At 41.6% G+C, this 26,012-nt stretch overlaps 1 protein-coding gene across 1 annotated transcript in view; it reads right to left on the bottom strand.

Annotated features, from left to right (window-relative positions):
* The window catches only part of COL9A1 (collagen type IX alpha 1 chain), a 236,842-nt gene that overhangs the window by 193,728 nt on the left and 17,102 nt on the right, over positions 1 to 26,012 (bottom strand). Inside the window, exon 2 of the mRNA XM_075202592.1 lies at positions 18,274 to 18,407. Within this exon, the coding sequence (XP_075058693.1) occupies positions 18,274 to 18,275 (2 nt within the window). The 5' untranslated portion in view covers positions 18,276 to 18,407. The remainder of the gene's footprint in view (positions 1 to 18,273; positions 18,408 to 26,012) is intronic.

Consider the following 26,012-nt stretch of genomic DNA (forward strand, 5'->3'; position numbering starts at 1 on the left):
ATATGCTATTTCCATTTGTTACCTCTTTTCTGGAGATGAATGGAGTAGATCAGGTGTGATTCAAAGGCCTTTGAAAAAGCACCAAGCGAAACGAGTGTCCGCGTTCCTGCTGGTTTCACTTTGATCTCTACATATTATTTTGCATGAAAGGGTTATAGATTTAGATATACAGATCCACTACGCCCACAGTAAGCACAGAGCATCTAGGAGTCAGGCAGCAAATCCCTCCCCATATATCTGCAATAGCTATGCTGAGAAAGCTGAATCATTATATCCAGTCTTACTGACGGACCTGGGGATCAGCCACCATTATGACTCTGATAATTCTGGTTATATTTACTTGCAAATGGACTTATATACCTTATAAAACATAAGATATGGTATGCAGTTTATTGATGATAAACTATATAATAGAAAATCCACCTGTTGGAAAGATAAGGTGGCACGATATAAAAAGAGAATTCATATCCCTAAAGCAATTGAACCTATCACTCCAATATATGTATGTATGTATATCCTGAAACCAATTCTCCTAATCAATTCAAGAAATATAATAAAGTGCATCCAGGAATTTTATTATACACATTTTTGTTTTTCACTTGCACTTTGTTTTTAAATATTTTGCTGGTATTTTTATTTAATATTTAATGATATCTATTAAAAGTTACGTTTTATTAATAGATGTTTCTTGATATCTGCAATAGAGCGTAAGTGCACCTTGTAAACAAAATTCTTGTTCTTCTAATTGAATGCTATACTTTAGTTTAAGGTTGCACGACCTAGTCCATGGGGAGCCCACTTCTGTTCCAGTGACTGTTCTGATACAGCAATAGGCAGTGTTGGCATTGGTGGACTCAGGTAGTGAAATTACCTTGGTATCCAGCACTGTGGTTTCAGAAGGCCTGTCGACCCGGCTACCATCAGTGAAAGTCCTTTGCATTCATGGGGTCATTAAGGAATAGGACCATGTCTGCCAATACCATGCAGGGATGAACAGTGCAAGTGGTAGCAGCGATATCCCCAAAACTGTCATACCCCCTTATTCTGGGGAGATGCTTTCCCCTGTTGCAAGAAATTATAGTCGCCTGGATTGGTCAGGACATGCCGGCAACTGAGTCACTGGCAGGACATCCAACCCTACTTTATCCTGTTTTTCATACCCCGGAATTGGAGATAGACACCGAAAAGCCACAATACCTGGAGCCTGTGGCTTTTTGGCTGTAACTAGGCCAACGTCGCATTCCAGAGGAGGGGAGAGAAAAGTCCTAGCTGGAGAAAGTTGGAAGGAAACAAAAACTTAGCCAGCAGGTGGAGAAAATTGGTCCACAATATCCAGGACTATATCACTCCAGGAGTTTGCGAGGGCCCTACTTAGTGCTTTGGAAAATGTGTATAAATATGTGTGGAAGTGAATGTAGTATGGAACGCTGAGAGATCAGCCAGGGGAGAACCTTATTTTATAATTAAAGGGGAACTGCTATATAGGGTATTGATGGTACAGGAAAAAATAGTTCATCAACTCTTGGTGACACAGGTACATGTCCCTTTGGTATTAACATCAGCCCATACACATGTTTTGGGGGAGCATTTGGGAGAGGAAAAGACTCTGATTTAGGTGCTTCTTAAGGTTTATTGGCCAGGAATCCACATAGCAGTCAAGAGATATTGTCAGGACTACCCCTAAACCTGCCTATTTTGCTCCCCTGGTACCTCTCCCTATAATTCCAGTTGCATTCGATTGAAATGCCATGGAGTTAGTGGGTCCCTTAGAGAAGTCTGACTGAGGACATTAATATGTATTGGTAGTTCTCGGTTATGCTACACCATACCATGAGGCCATCCCACTACGAAATATTAAATGAAGTACAATTGCAAAAGAGATATTAATATACACTCAATTTGGAATCCCAAAGGAAATCCTAACAGATCAGGACATTCCCTTCATATCAGGATTAATAAAGGAGTTGTGTTAATTGCTAGGGGTACAAAGACTACAGATCTCAGTTTATCACACGCAAACAGACGGGTTGGTTGAGCGGTTTAATAGGACCCTTAAGCAAATGATTAGACGAGCCGTTGCTCAGGATAAAATAGTTTGGAACACTCTGCTACCCTATCTCATGTTTGCGATAAGGGAGGTGCCCCAGGCATCAACAGGGTTCAGTCACTTTGAGCTTCTGTTTGGAAGACAACCTCGCAGAGTTCTGTACATCCTCAAAGAAGGGTATGAACAGCAGGGACCCAAGGAGCCAAATATAGTACAGTTTGTGGCCCAAATATAGGATCAAATACAACAGATGAGACCATTGGTAAAGCAATGTCTAACAGAAGCACAGAGATGGTAAAAGAAGGGTTACGACACCTGAGCCACCTTACGCAACTTTAGCCCAGGTGACAAGGTGCATGTCCTAGTACCAACTCAAGTGAGCAAATTGTATGCATATTGGCAAGGCCCTTATGAGGTAGTAAAGCCCATAGGACAAGTAAAGTACCGGGTACGGCAACGCGGTAGACAGCGGAAAGAGCAAATCTATCATGTTAACTTGTTAAAGCCGTGGGTGGAGGAAACCCCGACGTTAATGTTGGGAGTGGTAAAAAGCGAGGACTGTATATTCCCTGTGGAGTCTTCCCAGACACCAACTCAGAGATGACAATCATTAGAAACTGTAGGTCGGAATAATGAAATTTTTTCGGCTATTCCAGGGCGCACAATTGAACATGACATTGTCACCCCACCAGGGTATAGAAAACCTGCGGCAAGAAAGGCTGCAGTAAAGCGAGAGGCGGAGGACATGTTGCAACTCAGGGTAGTTGAGGAGTCCTCCAGCAAATGGAATAACCTCACAGTCCTTGTGCCAAAGCTTTTGGGTGCCATCTGCTTCTGTAACAATTTTAGGAACTTAAATAATGTGTGGATAAGCTAGTGGAGAATCTGGCAAGTAGTAAATATCTGACTACCCTAAATTTAACAAAAAAAAAAAAAAGAGTACTGGCAGATACTACTCACTACCTCAGCCAAAACCAAAACAGCCTTTTCGAGTCCCATCTTCCCATGGTGGAGGCGATTTTGGAGTCATTAAGACATAATGGCCTAATGGCGAATCCCCTTCAGTGTACGCTAGCTATGACGGAGGCTAAATATCTGGGTTATGTGGTCGGCCCGGGGAAAATAAACCCCAGGTGGTTAAGGCAGAAGATCTGAGGAATTGGTCTAAATTAGAAAGGAAGTCTCAACTATGGACTTTCCCGGAGTTGGTCGGGTACTACCGACTGTCTATCCAAAATTACACTACCCGAGTCGCCCCATAGTCAGAATTTCTTAAAAAGAACAATCCAGATAGGTCTGATAACCAGAATAGGACCTGTTCCTCAGGTAAAGGTACAGACAGATTTAAGGATCCTGCTGTTACCTTAAGGAAGGATTTTACTCACAGGTGCACGACATGGATGTGATTGATGAGGTGTGTTTGTTAAGAAAAAAAGGATTGTGGGATCTGGTGGGTGGGGCTTCCGATACTGAATAGCAGCCGGAGGATAACTAGGCCTGGTGGGCTTAGTTAGTGTCAGGAAGCTGTGAAACATTTAACAATTATGTTACAGTGTTGCTCTGACAAAATAAAACAGCAACTGGTTAAGAAGACCGGAGTAAGGAGTCACTCATTTAGTAATTTCTAATATATATATATATATATATATATATATATATATATATATATATATATATATATATATATTAACCAAGGAACAGGTGTCAGCTCCTGGGGTAGCTGCTAGTGTGTAGCAGCCGAGATATCAAACAGATCCAAGGCTTTGGGTATAAATGGCCTCAGACAGTTTTATTAAACAAGAAAATAGAAGAAACTTCGAAATAAACACCTTGCATGTCGAGCACTAACTAAATACAAGTCACTCCTGACTAACAAACTAAAACAAAACAGCACAGCACAGTTTTCTCTCACAGAGACTCTGCAGTCCCTTTCCCCAAGTAGTGAGAGGTTGAGTCCAATGCCTAGAACCCAGCTCACCGGTAATATCATTAAGCAATCTGACAGCTGAACAGAAGACACAGACTGGGCCTTGTAAATGGAGCCCACCCTTCTCCCTCCATTTATACCACAAAGACTATTACGAGCTTTTCCCTAAAGCTGAAAATCTCTCTTGGAAGCATTTCCCAAACATAAACACTCTCCCTAGAGTTTTAAAATATGTAGGTTAGAAACCTGGGACTAATATACCTGCCTCCAAACCCTAGTCCATTATTTTATTATGGGGGCACTATGTAATGTTACGCTGTGCATCGTAAACAATTATATGCCCATTAACAATCAAATAGTATTTGTTAGTATATATAATGATTTATACATATTTTCCCCATAATACAATAATAGTGTCCCCTTAAAATAATAAATGTCCTCATAAATTAATTATAATTTTATTTGTTTGCCTTTATCAATAAATAACGATTGCTCCCATAGTTTATACGTCAATGGTGCTTCCTCTTATGTTCTGAATGGCAAGATAGCTCAAACAGCATGCAGTTTGAGCAATTTTGCCTCACACAACCACCTCTTTTTTCTGGCATTTTTCCAGAATGCTAATCAAACAGCAGCTAGGTAAATTTGTCTATTTGTTTTTTGATGATGTTAAAAATCGAGATGGCAATTTGTAAAGTGGTGGTTTGTAAAATTGTGGTTTTCAGCCTTTTAAGTAGTGGTTTGGCCTTTACTTAATCCGGCGGTTTTAAAAAAAACGGCTGAACACTGGCGGTTTCATCAAACCACCCTTTAGTAAATTTATCCCTTGGAGCACATCATGGGATCAGTTTATGGCAATCCTTATAACTTAATGAAGAACATCAAGTTTTATCAAGATTTCTCTCCAGTGACTATCACCAAACGGAGGAAAATTAGAGCACTGGTACAGCTGGGGGTCCATTTACAGTTGCTCTTTCACTAACATGTTTAATTCTATTGATCATCAGTTATATTTGATGTTTTTCTTATCATATTGTTTTTCTGCTCTGCCTACTAGGTTTTGGTGCAGTGGTTAACCGGGTACAACTACATTAGATTTTTGCATTTATGGGTAACAGACATACCTCTCCAAGGCTGGCAGATTATGCAGGCACCTTGTTACTTCTTAACTCTTGCCGATTCTTCTTTCTAACCTATACGGTTATTTTAAGCTCAAACTCTACCTAGCTCCAATTGCTAACCCGCAACTTTGTTGCTGACATTTTGACACCTCTTCTTACTGTTTTTTTTCACTATTCCGTACCCTAAAAAAAAAAAATGCAAAAAAAAGACATGAGTCTATTTGTAAATATATGAATATCCACATGCCACATCAAGGTGTAACCAATTGAGTTGATTAAGCAACTTTTATTTCTGTGTCCTTGCCACACCACAAAGTTTTCCTATTTTCATAATTTTCCCATTAGTACCTTTTTTCACCCATAGGAGATGCTAAATCTGCCACTGGCCTGGAAACACAAGACATACTGCTTCTTTTGCTCATATATTATTATTTTCCTCAACTATTAATACCTCAATTTAATCACCCCCCCCCCCCTTCACTCTCCTACCATTTCCAATGTGTAGCCATATAATTTATCTACACCCCTATGAACTTTGCAGTCTTACTTGTTAAGTGCCACTCCCTACATAACCATAACCTGTGCAGAATGTGTACTTACCCTACAAACTAAGTCCTATATATCATTATCATCATCAGTTATTTATATAGCGCCACTAATTCTGCAGTGCCGTACAGAGAGCTCATTCACATCAGTCCCTGCCCCATTGGAGTTTACAGTCTAATTTCCATAACACACACACAGAGAGACTAGGGTCAATTTATATAGCAGTCAATTAACCTACCAGTATGTTTTAGGAGTGTGGAAGGAAACCAGAGTACCCGGAGGAAACCGCCGCAAACACTGGGATAACATACAACCTCCACACAGATAAGGCCATGGTCGGGAATCAAACCCATGACCCCAGTGCTGTGAGGCAGAAGTGTTAACCAATAGGCCACTGTGCTGCCCAAAATATCACACACATTCTTTCCCCATTTTCACCTTCATCTTCTACCTCCCTTCCCTTTATAAGTCAGGGGTCTCCACCTTAATATTCATATATTTATTTGACTTCCAATCATGCCAAACTTGTTACTCTTAATGTCATGGGGCTTGATTCCATTAGCAGTGTAATAAATGGGTAACAATAGGGTGTGTGTATGTGGGGGGGAGGGGGCAGTGTTTATTTTAATAAAATATTTTCTCATGGAGTCAGTGTTTTTATTTAACCTATTTTTTTCCTGGAGCACTAGAAGTCCTAGTGGAGCCTGGATGACAGGTTTATTGTTAGAATTAATTATTTTCCATATCTTCCTATAGTACCTGCTATAGAGATAATAAAGACAAATGACAGTATATGAACCCATTATATTGTTACTTTGTTTATATGTTGTTATCACATTATTATATTAAATGATTTTTTTCTTTTTTCAACTACTGTTTTCACACATCTACAAAATTCTCAGACTTGATGCCTCTGTTATACATACAATAGAAACCTGGATTTCTGTAGTGCTTGTTATATTGTGAGACTTGCACAAGGGACTCATTCACATTGGCAGTTAATTGTGCTTATTAATATAGTTTACAGAAATATGGCACTGTTCAATCTGCAACATTTAAATGATGTTCTGCTTTGGCAGGCCTTGTAAGAAATGTATGACAGTAGAGTTCAATCTGCTAAACAAAATGTCAATATTTAATGGCATTTATTCACACTTTAAATTATATTTCCTAATAAGTGTTCATATGTGTTTACATGATACTTTGGTCACAAAACTGATTTATTCATTTCTGGGTGGAAAATCTGCACCACGGTTTGGTTGCAGATTTGTGGACATACTTGGGCTTATACATACTGGCACTCTTTGAGCACCAAGGGGAAACGCTCTGATGTTGTATGCACCATTGATAGCTTTTGAGAACAGGCCCTGCCAACACATAAGAATTCTGGATGGATCAAGGATGCAAGAAAATGCTTCTTGTAGCGTCCAAAATCCCAGATCCCTAATGTTTGGTGGTATTCAAGCTGCCTGTTCAGGATCATTAGACTGCTCAGGAAAGAGAGTTTGGGAGCATTACATTTGAACCATATTTACTGTCAATCAGTCCTGTACAACTTGAATCAAGCAAAGGAAATTCAGAAGTAAAGCAGGGATTGTATCAAACTATTTTTATTATCTTATATAAAACTTTCAAAAATGTAGTCGCAAACATTAGCGAGAGAAAATACTCTGGAACATCTCTGTATGTCACGGTCTGCGCAATATCTCAAAGTGATTTATGAGGTCTTTTAGCATATTTTTTTCATTTTCCCCATTAGTATTCCTTGAAGTTTGACACTATTGAAATGATCTGGTACCATATGAGTAAAGCACATGAAATGTGTTCTAATGATTTTCTTTCTGCAGCCGTTAGCAAACAGAAGTTTGAAGTGCATATTGAATCACTTTCCAGATATACATAGCCTACAGATAGTTTAATATTGCAATAAATCACAAGAGTTTGAATACATTCAGTATGATAATCAAAATGACTACTAGCAAGCTGACTTTTCTAATAACTTCCATAGGAAAGCTGGATGGAGGGGGCTCGCCAAACATAAAGGGAATTCCTACAACTAATTATCAATGAATCTGACAAATTAATTCTAATGCTGACCACAAACGTGTGATATCAGTCAAATTGACCCAATATTGCAGCATTCATGACACCAAAAACATGCAAGATGCTCAATAATGATAGATGGTTGGAAAATTATCTCTATTGGCCTACGTAAAGGCATCTGGGGCAAAAACAGGCCCCAGTGGCAATTATTAAGCCAGTAAGCCTGGGCTCAGTTGCACTTGCAAAAGTGCCACACATTATCTCATATGCAACTGCATGGCACTATCACTAAAGATATGCAGACAACATTATCATTTATGCCTGCAACAGAATGTTCTTCTCCCAAATTTCCCATTTAATTTATTATTGCAGTTATCTGTGTTGTTAAATATCAATGTATTAATACAAAACCAACACCAAACTGCATCAATGCAGTACACAAGAGGTCAGGTGCAAACAAAAATAAACAGAAGGTAAAAAAGGAAAACACAATTCAGAGTATGTTCTTATGTCAACTAATTATCATATGCATAAACTACTTGGTCTATGAAATATGCAGATTAACATTTCACTATTTCCAAACATTTTATATGCTTTCTTGTGACTGTTCACCGACTCTTCCTACTTAATAGCCAGGCAACCATTCAGAAGTGGTATCTTATATGTGATTGGCTGAGTAGCATCCTGTGGGTACCAGAGTCCAAAGGCTAGATTTACTAAACAGCGGGTTTGAAAAAGTGGAGATGTTGCCAACTAATCAGATTCCACTTTTTCAAACCCACAGTTTAGTAAATCTAGCCCGAAAAGTTAAATATAGTTCTGCCAGTGTACACTTTTATTACCAATCATCCTTTGCAAGCTCAGTTTGTTTATTACTGTTGCACTCTAGCACTTGCACTAGTCCAGCATATAACATACTGCCTGGCCTGGGCGGTCTCTAATATTAAGAGGCTAGTGCACTTGAGGAGTAAACTAATTTAAAGGGACACCAACCTAATTATTTGTCTTTTGCACTTGAGCTGGGGGAACTGTTTAACATAAATACTTTTTTGTAGGGTGACAATAAGGCTCATTTACAAACCACAAAAAATATGCTCCTTCAATGCTTATTTAATTTGTGGAATACATATTACAAGGTGACAAGGGATGGCTCTATTTGGGCAAGTATGTCCATCTGAGAATGTGCATGATGGGAATAATAAATATTTCATTGCAAGCCGTAAACTACGGTACCTCAAATGTGGAATCACCTCCATCATTAAAATAAAAATACTATTTACTATGTCTACACATAGGTGGGAATGTCTGACCCTCATATTTCACTATATTACACTTGCCGAAGGGATTGACATCAAAGTAATCAACAGCATCCAGTGTGTATGTTGGCTTATGGTAACAGGGATTGACTTATCACCTGTCACGATATCTCCTTGTCCCCTTTTTTTTTCTGATTTGCAGGTAAGTATTTACAAGGGTCACATACTATAGAGCTCACTCACAGGAGAACAAACTAATTGCAGGTCTAAATGTAGGTATATAAAATAATAATTAACATAATAAATACATAATTAACAAATAAATACATAAATTCTAACAATGAATTACAATAAATGCAGTACAAAACATTTTATTTCAAATTGCTTTGAAAAAACAAAGAAAACAGTCAACATGCAAATTGTTGATTTACACTCCCAGAGCAGGAAGCGCTGATAAAAACAGTCAATATGCAAATTAGACGTAAAGGAAGGTCCTAAAGGACCACCAGCATGCCTCTAACTAGTGTCTGAATGCCTGCACTGATTCCCAACAATTATTTATGCTAATGTAAAAGAAAATCTCAGACAGGATTTTCACACTGATTCCCTTAGTCCTATTAAAAAAAAAAACAAAAAACATTTTTTACGGCTAGTCTCCCTTTAACATACAAAATTTAATTTGCTGCACAAATGCTGTATTGGTTTGTATATAGATTGTGCAATGCTTGCTGTTACTTTTGTATTTTCTTTATTTTATGTTCTTTTATTTTATGAAATCATCATCATGTATTTCAGATTGGGAATTCAGTTCAAGTGAGTATTCAAAGATGCACTGAAGTCAGGGGCTGGCTGGAATGAGGGGTAAGGGGGCTTTTGTCCTCTGAGACGATCCCATAGTGGCCTACCCTGGGCAAGGTTAAAATAATAAGGGTAATAGGCTGCTGAGCTAGGTCTCGTACTCCCTGGGCTAAAATTTGCCAGCCAGACCCTGATTGAATTAGCAAGATATCTGTTTGTTTTCAGTGTTTCTCAAGTAATGTTTTTCACAGAAATTACTCACCATAAAAACCAGTAGTGGGCTTTATGATATTTTCAGAAATGACCCTGCATCCTACAAATGGATGCACATTTCTGGTACTAAGATACATGACCTCACATTACGAGTTCAGATAACCTACATATATTGCTTACACAGCACAAATAGTAGAATAACCTACTTTATGGTTGTCTAGCCAAGCTGGTAAGAAAGCATCACCATCCAATCACAGACTAACCTGCTACATAGTGAATGCAGTGCACTTACACTTCTTTATGTGCATCTTTTCCTATTTACATTCAGCACAAATGCATCTACCTCTAAATACGCCCCAAAGCATCTAAAGCCCATGAATACTATATGTAGTATATTCACGTAGGAGATAAAAAAAATACTGTTAAAATCAAGCCTCATTGAAATTAACATAAAACATTCTAACCTGTAACACAAAAACCATAAGAAAAATATTCAAGTGTCAAGGCAGCGCTTTATCTAGCAGATAAAAAAGAAACTCAATACTGGAAACAGACAGAGGCTAAACTGTGAGTAGCTGTGGAACTACTATTACCAGGAGAACCTGGTATGTACTGTGATAAAACTAGCAGTGTAAGATGTGTGCAGGAGGAGTAAGGCAATATACTTGCAACCAAATTCATATTACCTATTTAAGAACTGTGCTGGAGAGAGTAAGGAGCTCTATATTATATCTGTATTGCTGCAACCATGATGATTATCGTGCTGGAGGAAGAGGAGTGTAAATAAAGAGTTCAGTTTGTGATAGAGATGGTCTGGTGCCCAAATTATTGTGACTTTTATTGCACATGCCACAAAGTGACATCACCTGTGTCCCAGTACTTACAAAAAGACTTTGAAAATAAATACCTGCATGTGCAGGGACCTCCTGGTCATTTACATCCATGCCCATCAGGTAGCCAGGGCTAGAGAATGAGGTGCACTGAGTAACCTTTGCACCTCACACTACACACAGTGACAGGGGGTTACACACATAAGACTGACTTATGTTATAAACAATGTCTATACTGCCCATGAAGTGTCAAAAAATTTGGACTTTAAACCTGCTCACAGGTTCCAACACAACATACTTTTTTCCCCTGTGAGTGCATTGCATTTGGCATGATTATTTGTGCAGGGAACCTAACTCTGGTTGTTTCCAGTTTCCCTCTCCAGTCACCGGCCACTATTTGGCATCGATTACAATGCACAAGTGTATATGCACTACACAATACAGTCTTTATTAGTTGTGACTCCTCCCACAGCCTTGACTTGACGGACAGGTTACACTCCCCGTTTGCCTTCAAAATGGAGTTACCCACAGGTGTTCTGTAATTACTTCTCTGCAGACATGCTCCGTCATTCTGCTGTAGCTGTGGAAGACACTTTCAAAGCATGTAAGTTAAAGCACACTTTATACTTTTACTTTGTCACATATGTAACTCGGTCTGCAGCCTTTTACCTGCAGACTGTCAGCTGAATACCCGATTCCTCTCTTAGAGGGCTGTGGCAAACCCTTCCTTTGTCACAGTATGAGTTTTCATACCAGTCCCCCACTATGTGATTTGAACATGGAGTGCCCTGAAAGATCAGAAGGATTTCTATCCAGTACGGAAAAAGAGAAGCCCGTTCACTTTATCAAGGAAAGCAGAATGGTGGCACCTACACCAGGGAAATTTGCAAATTCCACTCTGTGGGAATAAGGCAGGTAATGAAAGAACTACGTTTGTAGAACCTGAATATTTTTATGGTGTATGGATTCTATTGAAAACAGAACTGTATTTACACTTCAACACAATACTGGTGTATAGTTATAACTAATGTGCCATAATTTCTCATGATGCAAGGCATGAGCAGGTCCCAGGATGAAAATGGCAAATGGCAAAACAGCAATGATCAGTGGCGCACGCAGGCGGGGTTTCTGGGTCCTTTATAGCGGCACTGTACTATACAGCAGCCGCGGCGCTGTCAAAGAAGCGCCCGCGGCAGTGCTGTATTGTATACAGCACCGCCGCGGACGCTTCTTTGACAGCGCCGCAGCGGCTGTATAGTACAGTGTTGCCTAAACGGAGCTGCTGCGCTTCTCGGTTTTTTATGTGGTTTTTTTTCGGTGGAGGGGAAACCCCCCCTTAAAAATGCACCGCCTGATGATCATGCACACTGAGGACCTGATTCACCTTCGGATGTAAGTCCATTTGCGTGGCATATCTTGCATGAAATAGCCCAGTGCATGCACCAGAAAAGGACTTGCGCCACTGAACGCAACTCATATCAACACGCAAATAACACTTACTACTGCTTACGACTTGAAGGGCAGAACATATTTGCATATATTAGCATTGCGGTTACATATATTATTTTACAGATTTGCATTTTTTTCTACAGATGCAGAACCAATATTGAAATAATAAAAAAATATATAATTTGTTTTAAAAGTTTACGTGCATATTAAAACAAACACACAATGCGCCAAGTATGCGTGCCTTGATGAATCAGAGTCTAGGTAATTTGGATGAGTGAGGTGACTGCGGATAAAGGGGAAAGAGAAGTATTCTCCCTCTCTCTTAATTCCTCTGTTGCAGACAAATGTCAACTTGCAGCCATTGCCTGTGAAAACAGCGATTGGCACTAATGACTGGAGTGAGAGGAAGGGTCTGGGACATGAGATGCCGCTTCAGTATACAACTACATACACACTCAAAAATGTATGTATATTGTTTGTGCACACATGTGTATGCTCACTTGTATCACAATGACAGAGGACACCATATATGTTATTTACAAAACACAGTGTAAGTGTGTGAGAGTTATGAAACATGTTTAGTGATTATGGCTAGAACATGTTTTTCAGCAAGGTGAAACAGCGGTTGGCAGAGGAGTTAGTTGACTCAAGCGTAAGGAGATTTGAGGGTGCAGTTCCAAGACTGAACATAAAATTTTTCTCCATTTGTGAATTTCCTGCTTTACAACTCTTTCCATATTTTTGGAGGACACCATGTGATGAACTAATGTAGGGGCAGGGGAAAAAATTGGCATCTTTGAATTGGGTTTGACACAACAGAAGATGCGAATAAAAGTGTTTATTACATGTGTCAGGAGTGGAAATTTAAAACTGCTAGTATGGATAATGTAATGGGAATGTAAGTACATGGAATATAATAGTTTAACAATGAAGGCAGCAGGACAAGTGGCAGTATAGCATACCACCATATACACCCCCCACTTCGACTACTACAGACCTGATTCATTAAGAAAAGTAAAGCAAAAAAAATGAGTAACTTTGCACCTTGGCAAAACCATGTGGCATTGGAGTGGGAGCTAAATTTAAAATGTGTGGACATATTTATAGTTGGGAATGGGCATGTCCTAGATCAACTTTAAATTTCAGCATAAAATATGAAGCTATCAAATATTTGTATGTTACATGAAAAATCAGCCAGTATTTAACTTATATGCAAAAAAATAAACTAATTTGCACCCCTTGCATTGGAACATGGTTTTGTCCAGGAGAAAACGTACTCATTTTTACGTACTTACTTTCCTTAATGAATCAGGCCCTAGGTGCCAAAATGCCCCTTCCCCACCCAGAAATTGAACGCCGTAGTAAGTGTCCTTTGCGTTCAATTTTGCAGTGGACAGGGCTGCATTAACAGATGTACCTCCTGGTTCTGGGCATACGCAGAGTAGAGATGTTCACTGACCCCCGTGTTTTGGATCTGTATTTTTGTAAAAAAATCACATAATTTTGCTCTTTTTTGTTCTTACATTATTATTAACCTCAATAACACTAATTTCCCGTCATTTCAAGTCAATTTTGACCACCTCACAGGCCACAATATTATTTTCATACACTTTCGGACAAAGTCTGCAGCGAGCTGGCTGGATGCTAAGTGACAGAGCAATGACACAAACACACGACAGCTCATAGCACATCTAGGAAACATTGCCACACAACAGTGGCAGAAATGAAAAGTGGTACAAGATGGAATTGTCCTTGGGCCCTCCCACCCACCCACCCTTATGTAAGATATTGAAAAGGAAATGTACAGTTTAACAAAGCAATCACTCCAGCTACAAGGAGTGCCACTTTTGTGCTGAAGTGATTGGGCCCCACAAAACAAGCTACCAATAGCTTTGCTGCCTTAAGCCTAACAATGCTGTCAATGAACTCTACATTATTAAACCATGTCTGCTCGTGTTGCATATTTAATCTCCTTCTCCCCTGTGTATACCTCCCTCTCATCCCTGAAGAACTGCCAAACTTATGTAGACACAGGAATGGATATTACAACTGGAGTGGCATTAGATCTGCTTCGGACAGACTGACACGGAACATGTGGGCAGCATGGAATCTGTCATGTTGGAATACGCTGCACTGAACAGAGATTTAAACCAATATACAGATGCAGGTGAGGAGACCGTACTTAAGTTAAAACGTGACCCACCGGATGAGATCACAGATTTAAGAAAGCTTGTACACGAGAGATACACGGCGCTTCAGAAGAATAATACAGAGGAGGCCCTGAGGCAGGACGATAAATATGTCCAGTTTAAAGAACAGCTAAGAGACCTGATAAAACAAATGGGTGTGTCACTGGCCCCTGCAGACTAAGCTTTGGAAGACAGGGGTGGATCTAGAATTGTATTGTACAGTGGGGGGGGGCGATTTGGTCCTCGCCCCCTTTTTGATTGTTAAGGCTGCCTGCGGCTGCATACTAGGTGCAGGTCCGTTCGCAGGAAGAGTGTGCTACCCGGCTACTCTGATTGTATTTTAAACACAATCAGAGCAGCCAGCTAGCACACTCTGCCTGCCTGTCACTGCTGAACGGACCTGCACATAGTGTGCAGTCACCGGCAGCAAGCCCCTGCTAGGGGGGGGGGGGGGGGGGGGGGGAGAGATCACCTCGTTCGCCCCACCCTGGATCCGCCTCTGTTGGAAGAGAAAGGCGAGGAGATCGCTGTTACCCAGAGCACTCCTATAACACAGTTGGAGATGGTGAACCCAGTGAAAAACAAAGTATGTGGTCACACGTATGAGAGAGAAGCAATTGAAAGGATGATTGAAAACAAACTTCAGAAGGGTAAATCCGCCAGGTGTCCAAAAATTTGCTGTGATCACTCTGACACGAGTATATTGGATCTTATTCCAGACAATGCACTAAAAAGAGCCATTGAAATTCACAGCAAAAAGCAAGGGCATCACTGAGCCTCGAATAAGCCCCAATTCCCCATAAATTAAAATATATCTAGGTACAGATTATAAACACTTTGTGCAATACTGATGAAACAGCAGTAAAGTGGAAGGTTTGAGTAATACAAATACACGCCTATTTAGACATCCATACTTACATTACTTCTTTAAGCAACATTGTTCTTTGTTAATAAAACTTGTCTTTATACCGTTCAAAAAAAATTAACCATAATCCTCCACCATTCTTTGGATGTTGATAGTAGGATCAGGTGAAGTTACAGCAGAGGTGTCACTAATTTTGGTCAATTCTTTTACAGTAGACCAGATGTCAAAATGTCATCATCTGCATCATCAATGGGTGTCTTTGATTTTTGCAAAGCACACAACAGTATATAGCACCAGGGGCAAACGCAGGATTTGTAGAGGGGGGGTTTCCACACCACGTCGCCAGTGGGCGTGACCAGGATGCATGAGGGCGTGGCTATAATTTTAGCCAGTGCTTGGCCGCTCACCAACTCTTCCCATCCCCATAATATACATGGGCAATGCTGCGTACACTACTGTTAGGTGCTCTCCCTCTTCAAGCAGAGCTGTGTGAAGCGGGAGTAGGGTCCAGCCACCTCAATTATACAGTGCCCCAAGCTTGGAGGGCGGTTTCCAGGCACAAGGAACCCCCCCCCCCCATCGGTTTGCCTATGAGCACAAGTAGGTAACATTGGCACACAGCGGTAGCTGAAAGGAAAAATGGTGCTAGATGGAATTGTCCTGGGCTCCTCCCACCCACCCTTATATTGAATATTAAAAAGGACATGCACACTTTAACAAACCGAGCACTTCAGCGACAAGGAGTGCCACTTATGTGGCTAAAGTGCTTGGTTTGTTTGGGCCCCCACAAAACAAGCCAACAATGGGCTTAAGGCACTTAAGGTAACATTGGTTTTGGAACTAGTAGAGATCTCTTTTCCTACAGGTTAAGGTTTAGGAGTTCTTCTCATCTACCACCCCCTGCAGATGGGAAGAAATTTTGCAAGACCTCACAGACATTGTTGCTGGTCTAGTCCTGGAGCATCAAAAAAGGGAGATTTCAATGTATGGATTGATAATAAACGCTCACATCTTCAGCCAAGAACTTTTCTGCATAATGAAGGTTTTGGGTCTCGCCCAAATTATTCCTTCTGCAAGGCCCAGAAGTCATTACACACTTGGGGCTAGATTTACTAAGCTGCGGGTTTGAAAAAGTGGGGAAGTTGCATATAGCAACCAGATTCTAGCTTTTATTTATTTAGTACCTTCTACAAAATGACAGCTAGAATCTGATTGGTTGCTATAGGCAACATCCCCACTTTTTCAAACCAGCAGCTTAGTAAATCTAGCCCTTGATCTTGATTTCCAATTAGGTTAGAAGTATCTGGCTTAACAATAAAGTTACTTGATCAGACCACCTCCCCATTTAGTTCTCAGTCGAAACCTATCGAAATGTAACTTTGTCCATGAATATCTCCAGGTAACGTAAACTAGGGATGTTACTTCCCATCTCTGTCAGAGAATTTAGATCTCTCTGACCTAATGGGTGCCTGCGAGGATTCTTGTTCTCTTGTCCATTAGTATAATAGGGATGTAGCGGACCCAAGGTCTACCATAATTCCTGTTCATATATATACACACATACCACACTACCAAACACCTTGGTTTGACAACAGTATTGGGGAGCTGAAGAGGGATCACAGGCTTAAAATGTGATGGTGGAAGACATGGTAGAGGATAAGCTGAAACTAATCAAACATAATGAGAACTACCAGTGCACAATCACTCGTAAGAAGTTAAGCGTTCCGGTCATGTGAGATTATGGCAGAAGACAGGCAAGCTCAGCTTTTCCATGTAGTGAAAACACATTGCAGATCAGCATGTCTGCAGCCTGATGCAACCTTTTTCAAGTCAAGGTGCAATGAGTTGCAACCTTCTTTGCAGATAATGTATCATCCATTTGGGCTGGAATCCTAACAGTGCCATCAAACGAGTGCAGACTAGAAAATGGATTATCTCTCCTCTTGGACTAGATTTCACTCCCTGGATGTAGAAGATATTATTAAAATTACCCTAGGAATGTTTCCCAGCAACCTATCATTTGGAAGCAGCCCCAATGAACCTTGCAATAGGGTATATTGATGTAATTGGTCGAGTATTTGCCAAAATAGTACAACAATCATTACAAACAGGCATTTTTCCTGAACCCCTAAAGGAAGCAGTTGTCAGTCCTCTTCTAAATAAATCCTCTTTAGACCTGGACTGTTTGACTAGCTACAAGTCAATATCAAACCTGCCACTTCTATGGTAGGTTATTGAAAAGCTGTTCGCAACCCAACTGGAAACCCACCTTTCAACCCATGATATTTATGATTCACTCCAATCAAGAGGTAACCATACTAAAACAGCCCTGATACATGTGCTTAACGATCTTCTGATGACATCCTCTCTGACCTCTCTGCAGCATTTGAGAACAATGTCCACAGGATTTTAGTCTAACTGAGCACCTGAAAATTTTGGTATACTGGAAGGCACACAGCGTATGCAGCAGCCAAGCTGTTAATTAACCAGCCCATTCCCTCCACTTAACAGCTGTAATCCATTCCCATCAATGACTGCCTCTAATGGCAAATCTGTTTCAAGATATGCTTATTGACTTTCAAAGCCCTACATAAAACAGCATCATAGGTACCTGCACTTGTAATATTGTTACATTGTCAGGGGACATTGTTTGACAAAGAATAATATATAACAATGATAACAGTAGTGCTCATAAAGCCAGGTGTACAATAAGGCAATGGGACCGTTAACTGCTGCTGAAAGGCAGTAAATGATTCCTTATGAGCCACAAAGAAAGTCCCTTTTCCTTTGTTTGAGATCACAAAGCAAATCGGGTACATCTGTTCTGCTGTTTGTTAAGGTTTCAATTTTTTTTCCTGTATTCTATCTTTGAACCAGGACCTTCAGATGAATTTTATTGATCCCTCACATGTGTAAAGAGGAGAGAAGCTCCATATGGTAAAACAACATTACAAAATATATTGTACATAAAAAAAAAAAATGCACTTACATTGCGATATATAAAAAGGAGCTATGTGCAATGTACTTGTCCCTGGGTCCATGCTTGATACCCTCAGATTCAGGTCTGCCAAAGTTAGAGTACTACGTCTCCTCGATCCATGTGACCATGAGAACGGAAGCCTCCTGGAATCAATTTGGGAGAACCGAGTTTACATGTGCACAGTCTGTAATTGTGTGGTTTACCCAACAATCAATATGAGTCTTTCTATAGGTATGCTAATCAGTACTGATGCTAATTAGAGTCTTTGCTTAATTTATTAATAAACAGATAGCCAGGACATTTGTAGTCCATTAAGGCTACAGTACAAAAAAATAAAAATCTGATATACATTGTTTGACCAGACCTAATGGGATCCCCGAAGAGAAAACAGAGATAGTAAACAAAGAAGTTCAAGATTTTGCTTAGGCTGGATGTCATTCTGATGTCCACAAGTGAATGATGTAGTCCCATTTTTCTCATCCAAAGGCCAGACATAAATACCTGCTTTTGTGTGGAATTTGTAAAGTGAACAGTATTTCCACATTTGACATCTACACCATCAGTGTCGGACTGGGGCATGAAGGGCCCACCAGGGGACAGCAACGCTAGGGGCCCAGAGGGGGTGTGGCCAACCAAAGAGGCGAGACCAGACACTGGAGGGGGAGTGGTCAGCCCACAAAGGACAGCTAGCACAATAGTGTAGTATATAAAGAATGCAGTGTGTATAAAGAGTACAGTCTTGATCTGCACCTTAGTTTGGGCAGAACAGTCACAAAAAAATAAAAAATAAAAATAAAAATCGGGATTATCCCACTAGACCAGGCTTGACTAACCTGTGGCACTCCAGGTGTTGTGAAACTACAAGCCTCAGCATACTTTACCAATATATAGCAGCCTATTGCTGGAAGGGTATGCTGGGACTTGTAGTTTCACAACACCTGGAGTGCCACAGGTTAGCCAAGCCTGCACTAGACTCAGAACATTTGACAGACTGTCCTACCTGTTCTTGTCACCACCTGTGGCTGCTGGTTTCTTTAGCTGCGGCTTGTCTGGATCCTGGAATGTTGAGGGGTCCTATTTGGAAAAAATAATGGGTACATTTAGAAAATTCCAACCAGCCCCGGCGTTAAATCAATAGGACCCACATTTAATACTTAGGACTTCCTCCAGCCCCAACATAAAAGTAATAGTATTCCCATTTAATAAACCTATATCCCTCCCAACAGACAGCCCCTGCAATAAATTAATCACATTTACATATAATAAATATACCTATTTCCTGCAACCGTCACTGCCATTAATTAATTCATATTCACATTTAATAAATATACCTCATGCTCCTCAAACTCAGCCCCACATTCAATTAATAGCGCCCAAACCACCCCATCTTAAATTAATAGTCCCCACTATAAAATTAAATTGCCCCATCTTCACCCTACAAAGAAAATAGCACCCATTATTTAGCCACCACACACACATTACATTGCCACAAGCCCGTTGTGCCATCACACACACATTACTGTGCCCCTTCATCACCATGATGTGCCTCCTTATAATCACACTGCACCCTCCATGCTGCTTTTGCTTCCCCCTTCTCCTGGCTCCCCTTCACACACTGCCATACTGTCTGTGCTTCCCCTTCACTCTGCCATGCTCCCCCTTCTCTGTTCCATGCTCCCCCTTCTCTGTTCCATGCTCCCCCTTCTCTGTTCCATGCTCCCCCTTCTCTGTTCCATGCTCCCCCTTCTCTGTTCCATGCTTCTATTTCTGTTCCATGCTCCCCCTTCTCTGTTCCATGCTCCCCCTTCTCTGTTCCATGCTCCCCCTTCTCTGTTCCATGCTCCCCCTTCTCTGTTCCATGCTCCCCCTTCTCTGTTCCATGCTCCCCCTTCTCTGTTCCATGCTCCCCCTTCTCTGTTCCATGCTCCCCCTTCTCTGTTCCATGCTCCCCCTTCTCTGTTCCATGCTTCTATTTCTGTTCCATGCTCCCCCTTCTCTGTTCCATGCTCCCCCTTCTCTGTTCCATGCTCCCCCTTCTCTGTTCCATGCTCCCCCTTCTCTGTTCCATGCTCCCCCTTCTCTGTTCCATGCTCCCCCTTCTCTGTTCCATGCTCCCCCTTCTCTGTTCCATGCTCCCCCTTCTCTGTTCCATGCTCCCCCTTCTCTGTTCCATGCTTCTATTTCTGTTCCATGCTCCCCCTTCTCTGTTCCATGCTCCCCCTTCTCTGTTCCATGCTCCCCCTTCTCTGTTCCATGCTCCCCCTTCTCTGTTCCATGCTCCCCCTTCTCTGTTCCATGCTCCCCCTTCTCTGTTCCATGCTCCCCTATCACTTACCTTTTCTATCTGCTTCTTCCTTTTCTTCTCCTCTGTCTTGCCGGCGCTCCTCACTGAACGTCGGGCGTGATGACATCACGCCCGGCATTCAATGCGAACGGAGCCGGCGCTGCGGTCACGTGAGGTTTTTTTTTTGTTTTGTTTTTTTTATTTTTACTATTAAAGTTTCTAGCTCCCCCCACCAACGAAGAGGGGAGCGATTCAGGGTCGGGGCCTACCGGTGGATAGTCCGGTCCACCGGCGGGCCAGTCCGACCCTGTACACCATGACACAGGTGTACAGTGTCCTTGACATCTCAGATCTGTCTAATCTATTTTCAACCTGGATCTCCCGAAAAGATATTGGAAGATCGCAGGGAATTAAAATTTTACATGAATTTGGTTAAAATTGAGGGTTTGGGGACGTTACATTTCCTCAGATGACAGCATTTCTGGTTAGGACTGCTTGTTTGCATCGTGCTCAGCCCTTTTTTTCCCCCATGCTCCAGGATATAATCAATGATTACTTCTGCCTCATGTACACCTTCTATTATTTAATGCATTCTTTTTTTTTTTTTTTTTTTTTTAAATATTACACCACAGCCTATCCTTAGTCAACTATTCTTTTATTTATAAGACACCACAGGGCTTCTGCAGGGCTGTAAATAGGGGGTTAACACATACAACAAAATTACAAGATTACTTAAGTACATATAGATTAGAAAAATGTGTACAGATAAACAGACTTATAAATGTATAGATGCCATTAGCAAAACAAATCGCATGGCATACAAAAACAATTCAGCATAAGACAGAGGATCTACTTCCATATGTTTAAAATCTCAGTATTTTTAATTCTCTAATTTTATTCAGTAATGCTTGTAATAAGAAAACTAGTGCTACTTAGGCACACTTAAATCAGATGTGCGATAGCACACATGCAAGTCAGCAACACTTATACTCTTTGTTATAATTCTGCAAGCGGCAACAGAAGTATAACAACCAAATGTTTTTATTCAGGCAAAACATATGAACAAGGATAATTTCAGTTTGTGGAATATGCAGATTTTCACGTAGCAGCATAAACAGGTATAACTACAATACACAAATATGAACAGGTGTGATGAATGACAGGAAAGTCCACAGAGCAACAGATTCCAAGCAATGACAGATACAGTTAAAATGCAGGAACAAGTATAGTTACCCTATTGCCAGGATGCACGAGTCTGTCCAGGGAAGCAAACAAAGTAGCTGAGTCCATTGACCATGCAAAGTCTGGGCAACAAGAGTTCAAGCTGAAACCAGTATCCAGGGAGACTTCAGGGTCACAAGCGAATAAGCATAAACCGTTAATCAGGCCGAGGTAACAACGGGAGATCAAGCAGCAGTAGCACAAACATTGGAACAGGGAGAAACAAGCAGCAGCCACAGATCAACGATAAACTGCACAGAGCACAGATTGAGGCAGGTATTTAAAGCTGTGAGACAGGTGCAATTCTAATCAGGTGAGGAGATTAACTCCTACAGGCATGGTGTACAGTTCAGGGGCAGAACAGCAGGATCTTTGGTGGATTTGAGGTACTGCTGCCACATACAACATATAGGCAGAGTTGTAACACTCTTCTCAAAGTCAGTGTGTGACAAAGCCCAGCAAAATCAGTATGTGACATCACGCATCTGCTTTTACTACTGTTTTTATACGCATAAGCAAGATTTTGAACCGCAAAAGGAGTTTTTTTTTTTGGGGGGGGGGGGGGTTTGTCCTCCATTATGGGAGATATGAATAGAGTGTGTTGTACCCAGGGCTGTCTTTAACAGCATTATAGGCCCCTGGGCAAAACAATTCACTGGACCCCGGCCTACACAACCACTCACAGGAATAAAAATGTAAATTATCGATAAAATTAAGTTTATATTTATTGGTACCTCCAACAAAGTCAGTGTTTAAACAATAAAAAACATGCTGTACAGCAGAGATTTATCCACACAAACGTTTGCACAATATAACATGAGCCTTGAAGTTGAAAAACAAGAAATTCAACATAAAAATGGTACCCCGTTGGTAAATCATACAGACGGAAATGGAACAGTGCACAATTACAATGAATGATTTATTATTAATCACGTATTCATCACAAACATTTGCAAAATTTCTTTGCAGAGAATTGCTTTATAATTGTCTTGAAGTCAATGGTCTTGTGCTGCGGAGCTGATACTGAAGTGATTAGTTCACCTAAACGTTTTAATAAAGAGGGTTTGAAGGTTCTGAATAAATCTCCCAGAATAATATACTGAAAGTTGGCAAACCTATGGGCAGTGGCACAGAGAGAGGAAGAGCGTATACTGATTACCTGCTCCGTGCCGATCCCTGTATAGACTGTCACAGCCATACTATGCGCTGCAAAAGTCTATGCAGGGACTGCACAGGCTGCATCCATCTGCATTAGGCATCAGCAGGTCATGTGACTGCTGCAGTCACATGACACAGTGCAGGCGGGCTTGCTGGATATCTTCATGCTCCTGTGTAGTGGGAAAAAAGGTAAGAGAAAGCGGTCATGTGCTATTAAAGCTGCTGGGCAGAGGGGGACATATGTGATTAAAGCTGATGTGCAGAGGAGGACATGTGCGATTAAAGCTGCTGGGCAGAGGGGGACATGTGCGATTAAAGCTGCTGGGCAGAGGGGGACATGTGTGTGTAGACACACAGGCTGAGGGGGCAGGGGGAAGGGGAAGGGGAGACACACAGGCTGAGGGGGGTCAAGGGAAAGAGGAGGGGGAAAGGGAGACACACAGGCTGAGGGGGAGATAGGGGGAAGGGGAGAGAGAGAGATTCAAAGAAGAAGACAGAGGAAGAAACATGTGCAGTCACAATACTTATGTAGCAGGCAGATTGCTGAGCTGGACAAGCTGAAGGGCTGACCACGGTGGAGGGGCGCCTCTTTCAGCTGTTCAGCATGTCACTCAGCACGAAGTGGGTGGGCAGACCGGCTTTTCGTCAGAGAGTCCTGTGCTGAACTGCGCAGGAGCTCCTTAGTGCACTTTTTCTGTAAAGTGGCAATAGAGGCTGGAGTACCTCTGCAACATGGCGCCCCCCGCTGTGCAGCTTATACCGCAATCTGTAGCGCTGACTCTGCATCAGCCCCAGATATGTATCTGGAGCTGTGACTTATTTAATAACGGGGCCGTTGCGCCCCCTAGACCTTGTGCCCTGGGTGGCTGCACCGGCCGCGCTATGGTTCTGGCACGTGGGTTTCTCTTCTAGTTGACTATTGGGAAGCCCCATGAAGTTGCCGTACCGGGGCCCAAAATTTCTCTTGGCGGCCATGCCTATGGGGCCCCTATGCTTGTGGGGCCCCCAGGAAACTGTCCAGTGTGCCCATGTGTTAAGACTGCTCTGGTTCAGGGCCGTCTCTTCCATTGGGCACAATAGGCAGGTGCCTAGGGGCCCTGCGGGGCAAGGGGGCTCGTCCGAGGGAGCTCTAAAAAAAAACATGCAAAAAAAAAAAGAAAATACTTACCTCGCGGTCACGCGGTCACATCAGCTGGCGATCTGGCTCCCTCCCTGGTCCCCTCTTCCGTGCTGTGCTCGCAGTACAGCACGGAGGAGCGCAGAAGAGACTCAGCGCGGAAAAAAGAAGAGAAGGGGATGGGACTTAAGGTAAGTTAAGGGGGCCCATATATATATATATATATATATATATATATATACACAGGGTGAGTCAAGAGTCGCAGTACACCCTTTTATTTCAAAAACTCTACAGGAATTGGGAAACCTGAATACTCCAGTAAGGTATGGGTGACGTGGTCTATCTTTTATGGTATGTACCAAACATGGGCGCCATCTTGAAATCAGCCATCTTGAATCTAAGTAAAAAAAAATTAAATGGAAAGGGGGTCGTGTGATATATCAAATAACATCAGCATTTTCTGACAAGTTCATTTCTGTAACCAGTTATGGTTCAAAAGTTACAACGCTTTTTTTGTCGCAGGTAACTGAAGATGGCTTTGACCAAGGAGGAGAGAATTGAGGTCATTTTGATGTCTGGAGAACGAAGTTTCAGTGTCATAGCTGCAGATTTTAACAACCGGCACCCAGAAAGACCTCCAATTTCACGCAACACTGTCAGGTGCTTAATTTCCAAATTCCGAGAAACTGGGACTGTGGCTGACAAGGCACGGAGTGGCCGTCCAAAAAGTGCTACTGACGAGACAACCTCAACAATGGTTTTGGCGTCCTTCGTAAAGAGCCCACAACGCAGCACACAACGTTTGTCAGCAGAATGTGGAATCAGCCAGTCATGGATCATACGAATCCTTCATGCCCATCGATGGCATCCATTCAAGATTCAGTTACTCCAGCACCTAGCAGAGGATGACCCAGACAGACATATGCAGTTTTGCACATGGGCCTTAGAGCAACATCAACAAGATCCCTCTTTTGCACAGGGCATATTGTTCAATGATGAGGCAAACTTTTATGTCAGTGGTGAAGTTAACCGTCACAACCACAGGTACTGGAGTGACCAGAATCCACGCTGGATGGAACCTTCCAAGGTAGTTGGTGACGTAAAGGTTATGGTGTGGTGTGAGATATGGGGTACCCATGTAATTGGACCCTTTTTCATTGACCAGACCCTAAATGCTCAACGCTACCTCGAAATGCTGCAATAAGTGGTGTTTCCCTCAGTTCTGAATGAAGATGGCAGCTTTCCCTGTTACTTTCAACAGGATGAGGCTCCACCACACTACGGAGCAGTTGTTTGTCAGTGGTTAGATGGTCAATTTCCTGGTCATTGGATTGGCTGACGTGGTTCTGTGGAATGGCCACCCAGATCACCCGATCTCACACCACCTGACTTTTATCTGTGGGGTCATTTAAAGAAACTCGTATATGTACAGAAAATAAGAAACAGACACCATCTCCAGCAACGCATTGAAGAAGCGTGTGCCAGCATTTCTGCGGAAATCTCTCTGCGAGTGCATGACGATTGGATCCAGCGCCTTCAAATGTCTGTTGACCAAGAGGGACAAAATGTTGAACACATTAAGTGACTGTCCTTTATGGAGAACAGTCCAGCCTGTAATTCCAAACAAAATGTGCCTTTTGTAACTTTTGAACCATAACTGCTATTTCAAATCTGGTTACAGAAATGAACTTGTCAGAAAATGCTGATGTTATTTGATATATCACACAACCCTCTTTCCATTTAAAAAAATTGACTTAGATTCAAGATGGCCGATTTCAAGATGGCGCCCATGTTTGGTACATACCGTAAAAGATAGACCACGTCACCCATACCTTACTGGAGTATTCAGGTTTCCCAATTCCTGTAGAGTTTATGAAATAAAAGGGTGTACTGCGACTTTTGACTCACCATGTCTACTATATAAATGCCTAGTGGCGTGTGTGAAAAAAAACAAACCAAGCTGCAGCG

Source organism: Mixophyes fleayi, chromosome 3, assembly GCF_038048845.1.
Source record: "Mixophyes fleayi isolate aMixFle1 chromosome 3, aMixFle1.hap1, whole genome shotgun sequence".
In the NCBI taxonomy this organism is placed as follows: Eukaryota; Metazoa; Chordata; class Amphibia; order Anura; family Limnodynastidae; genus Mixophyes; species Mixophyes fleayi.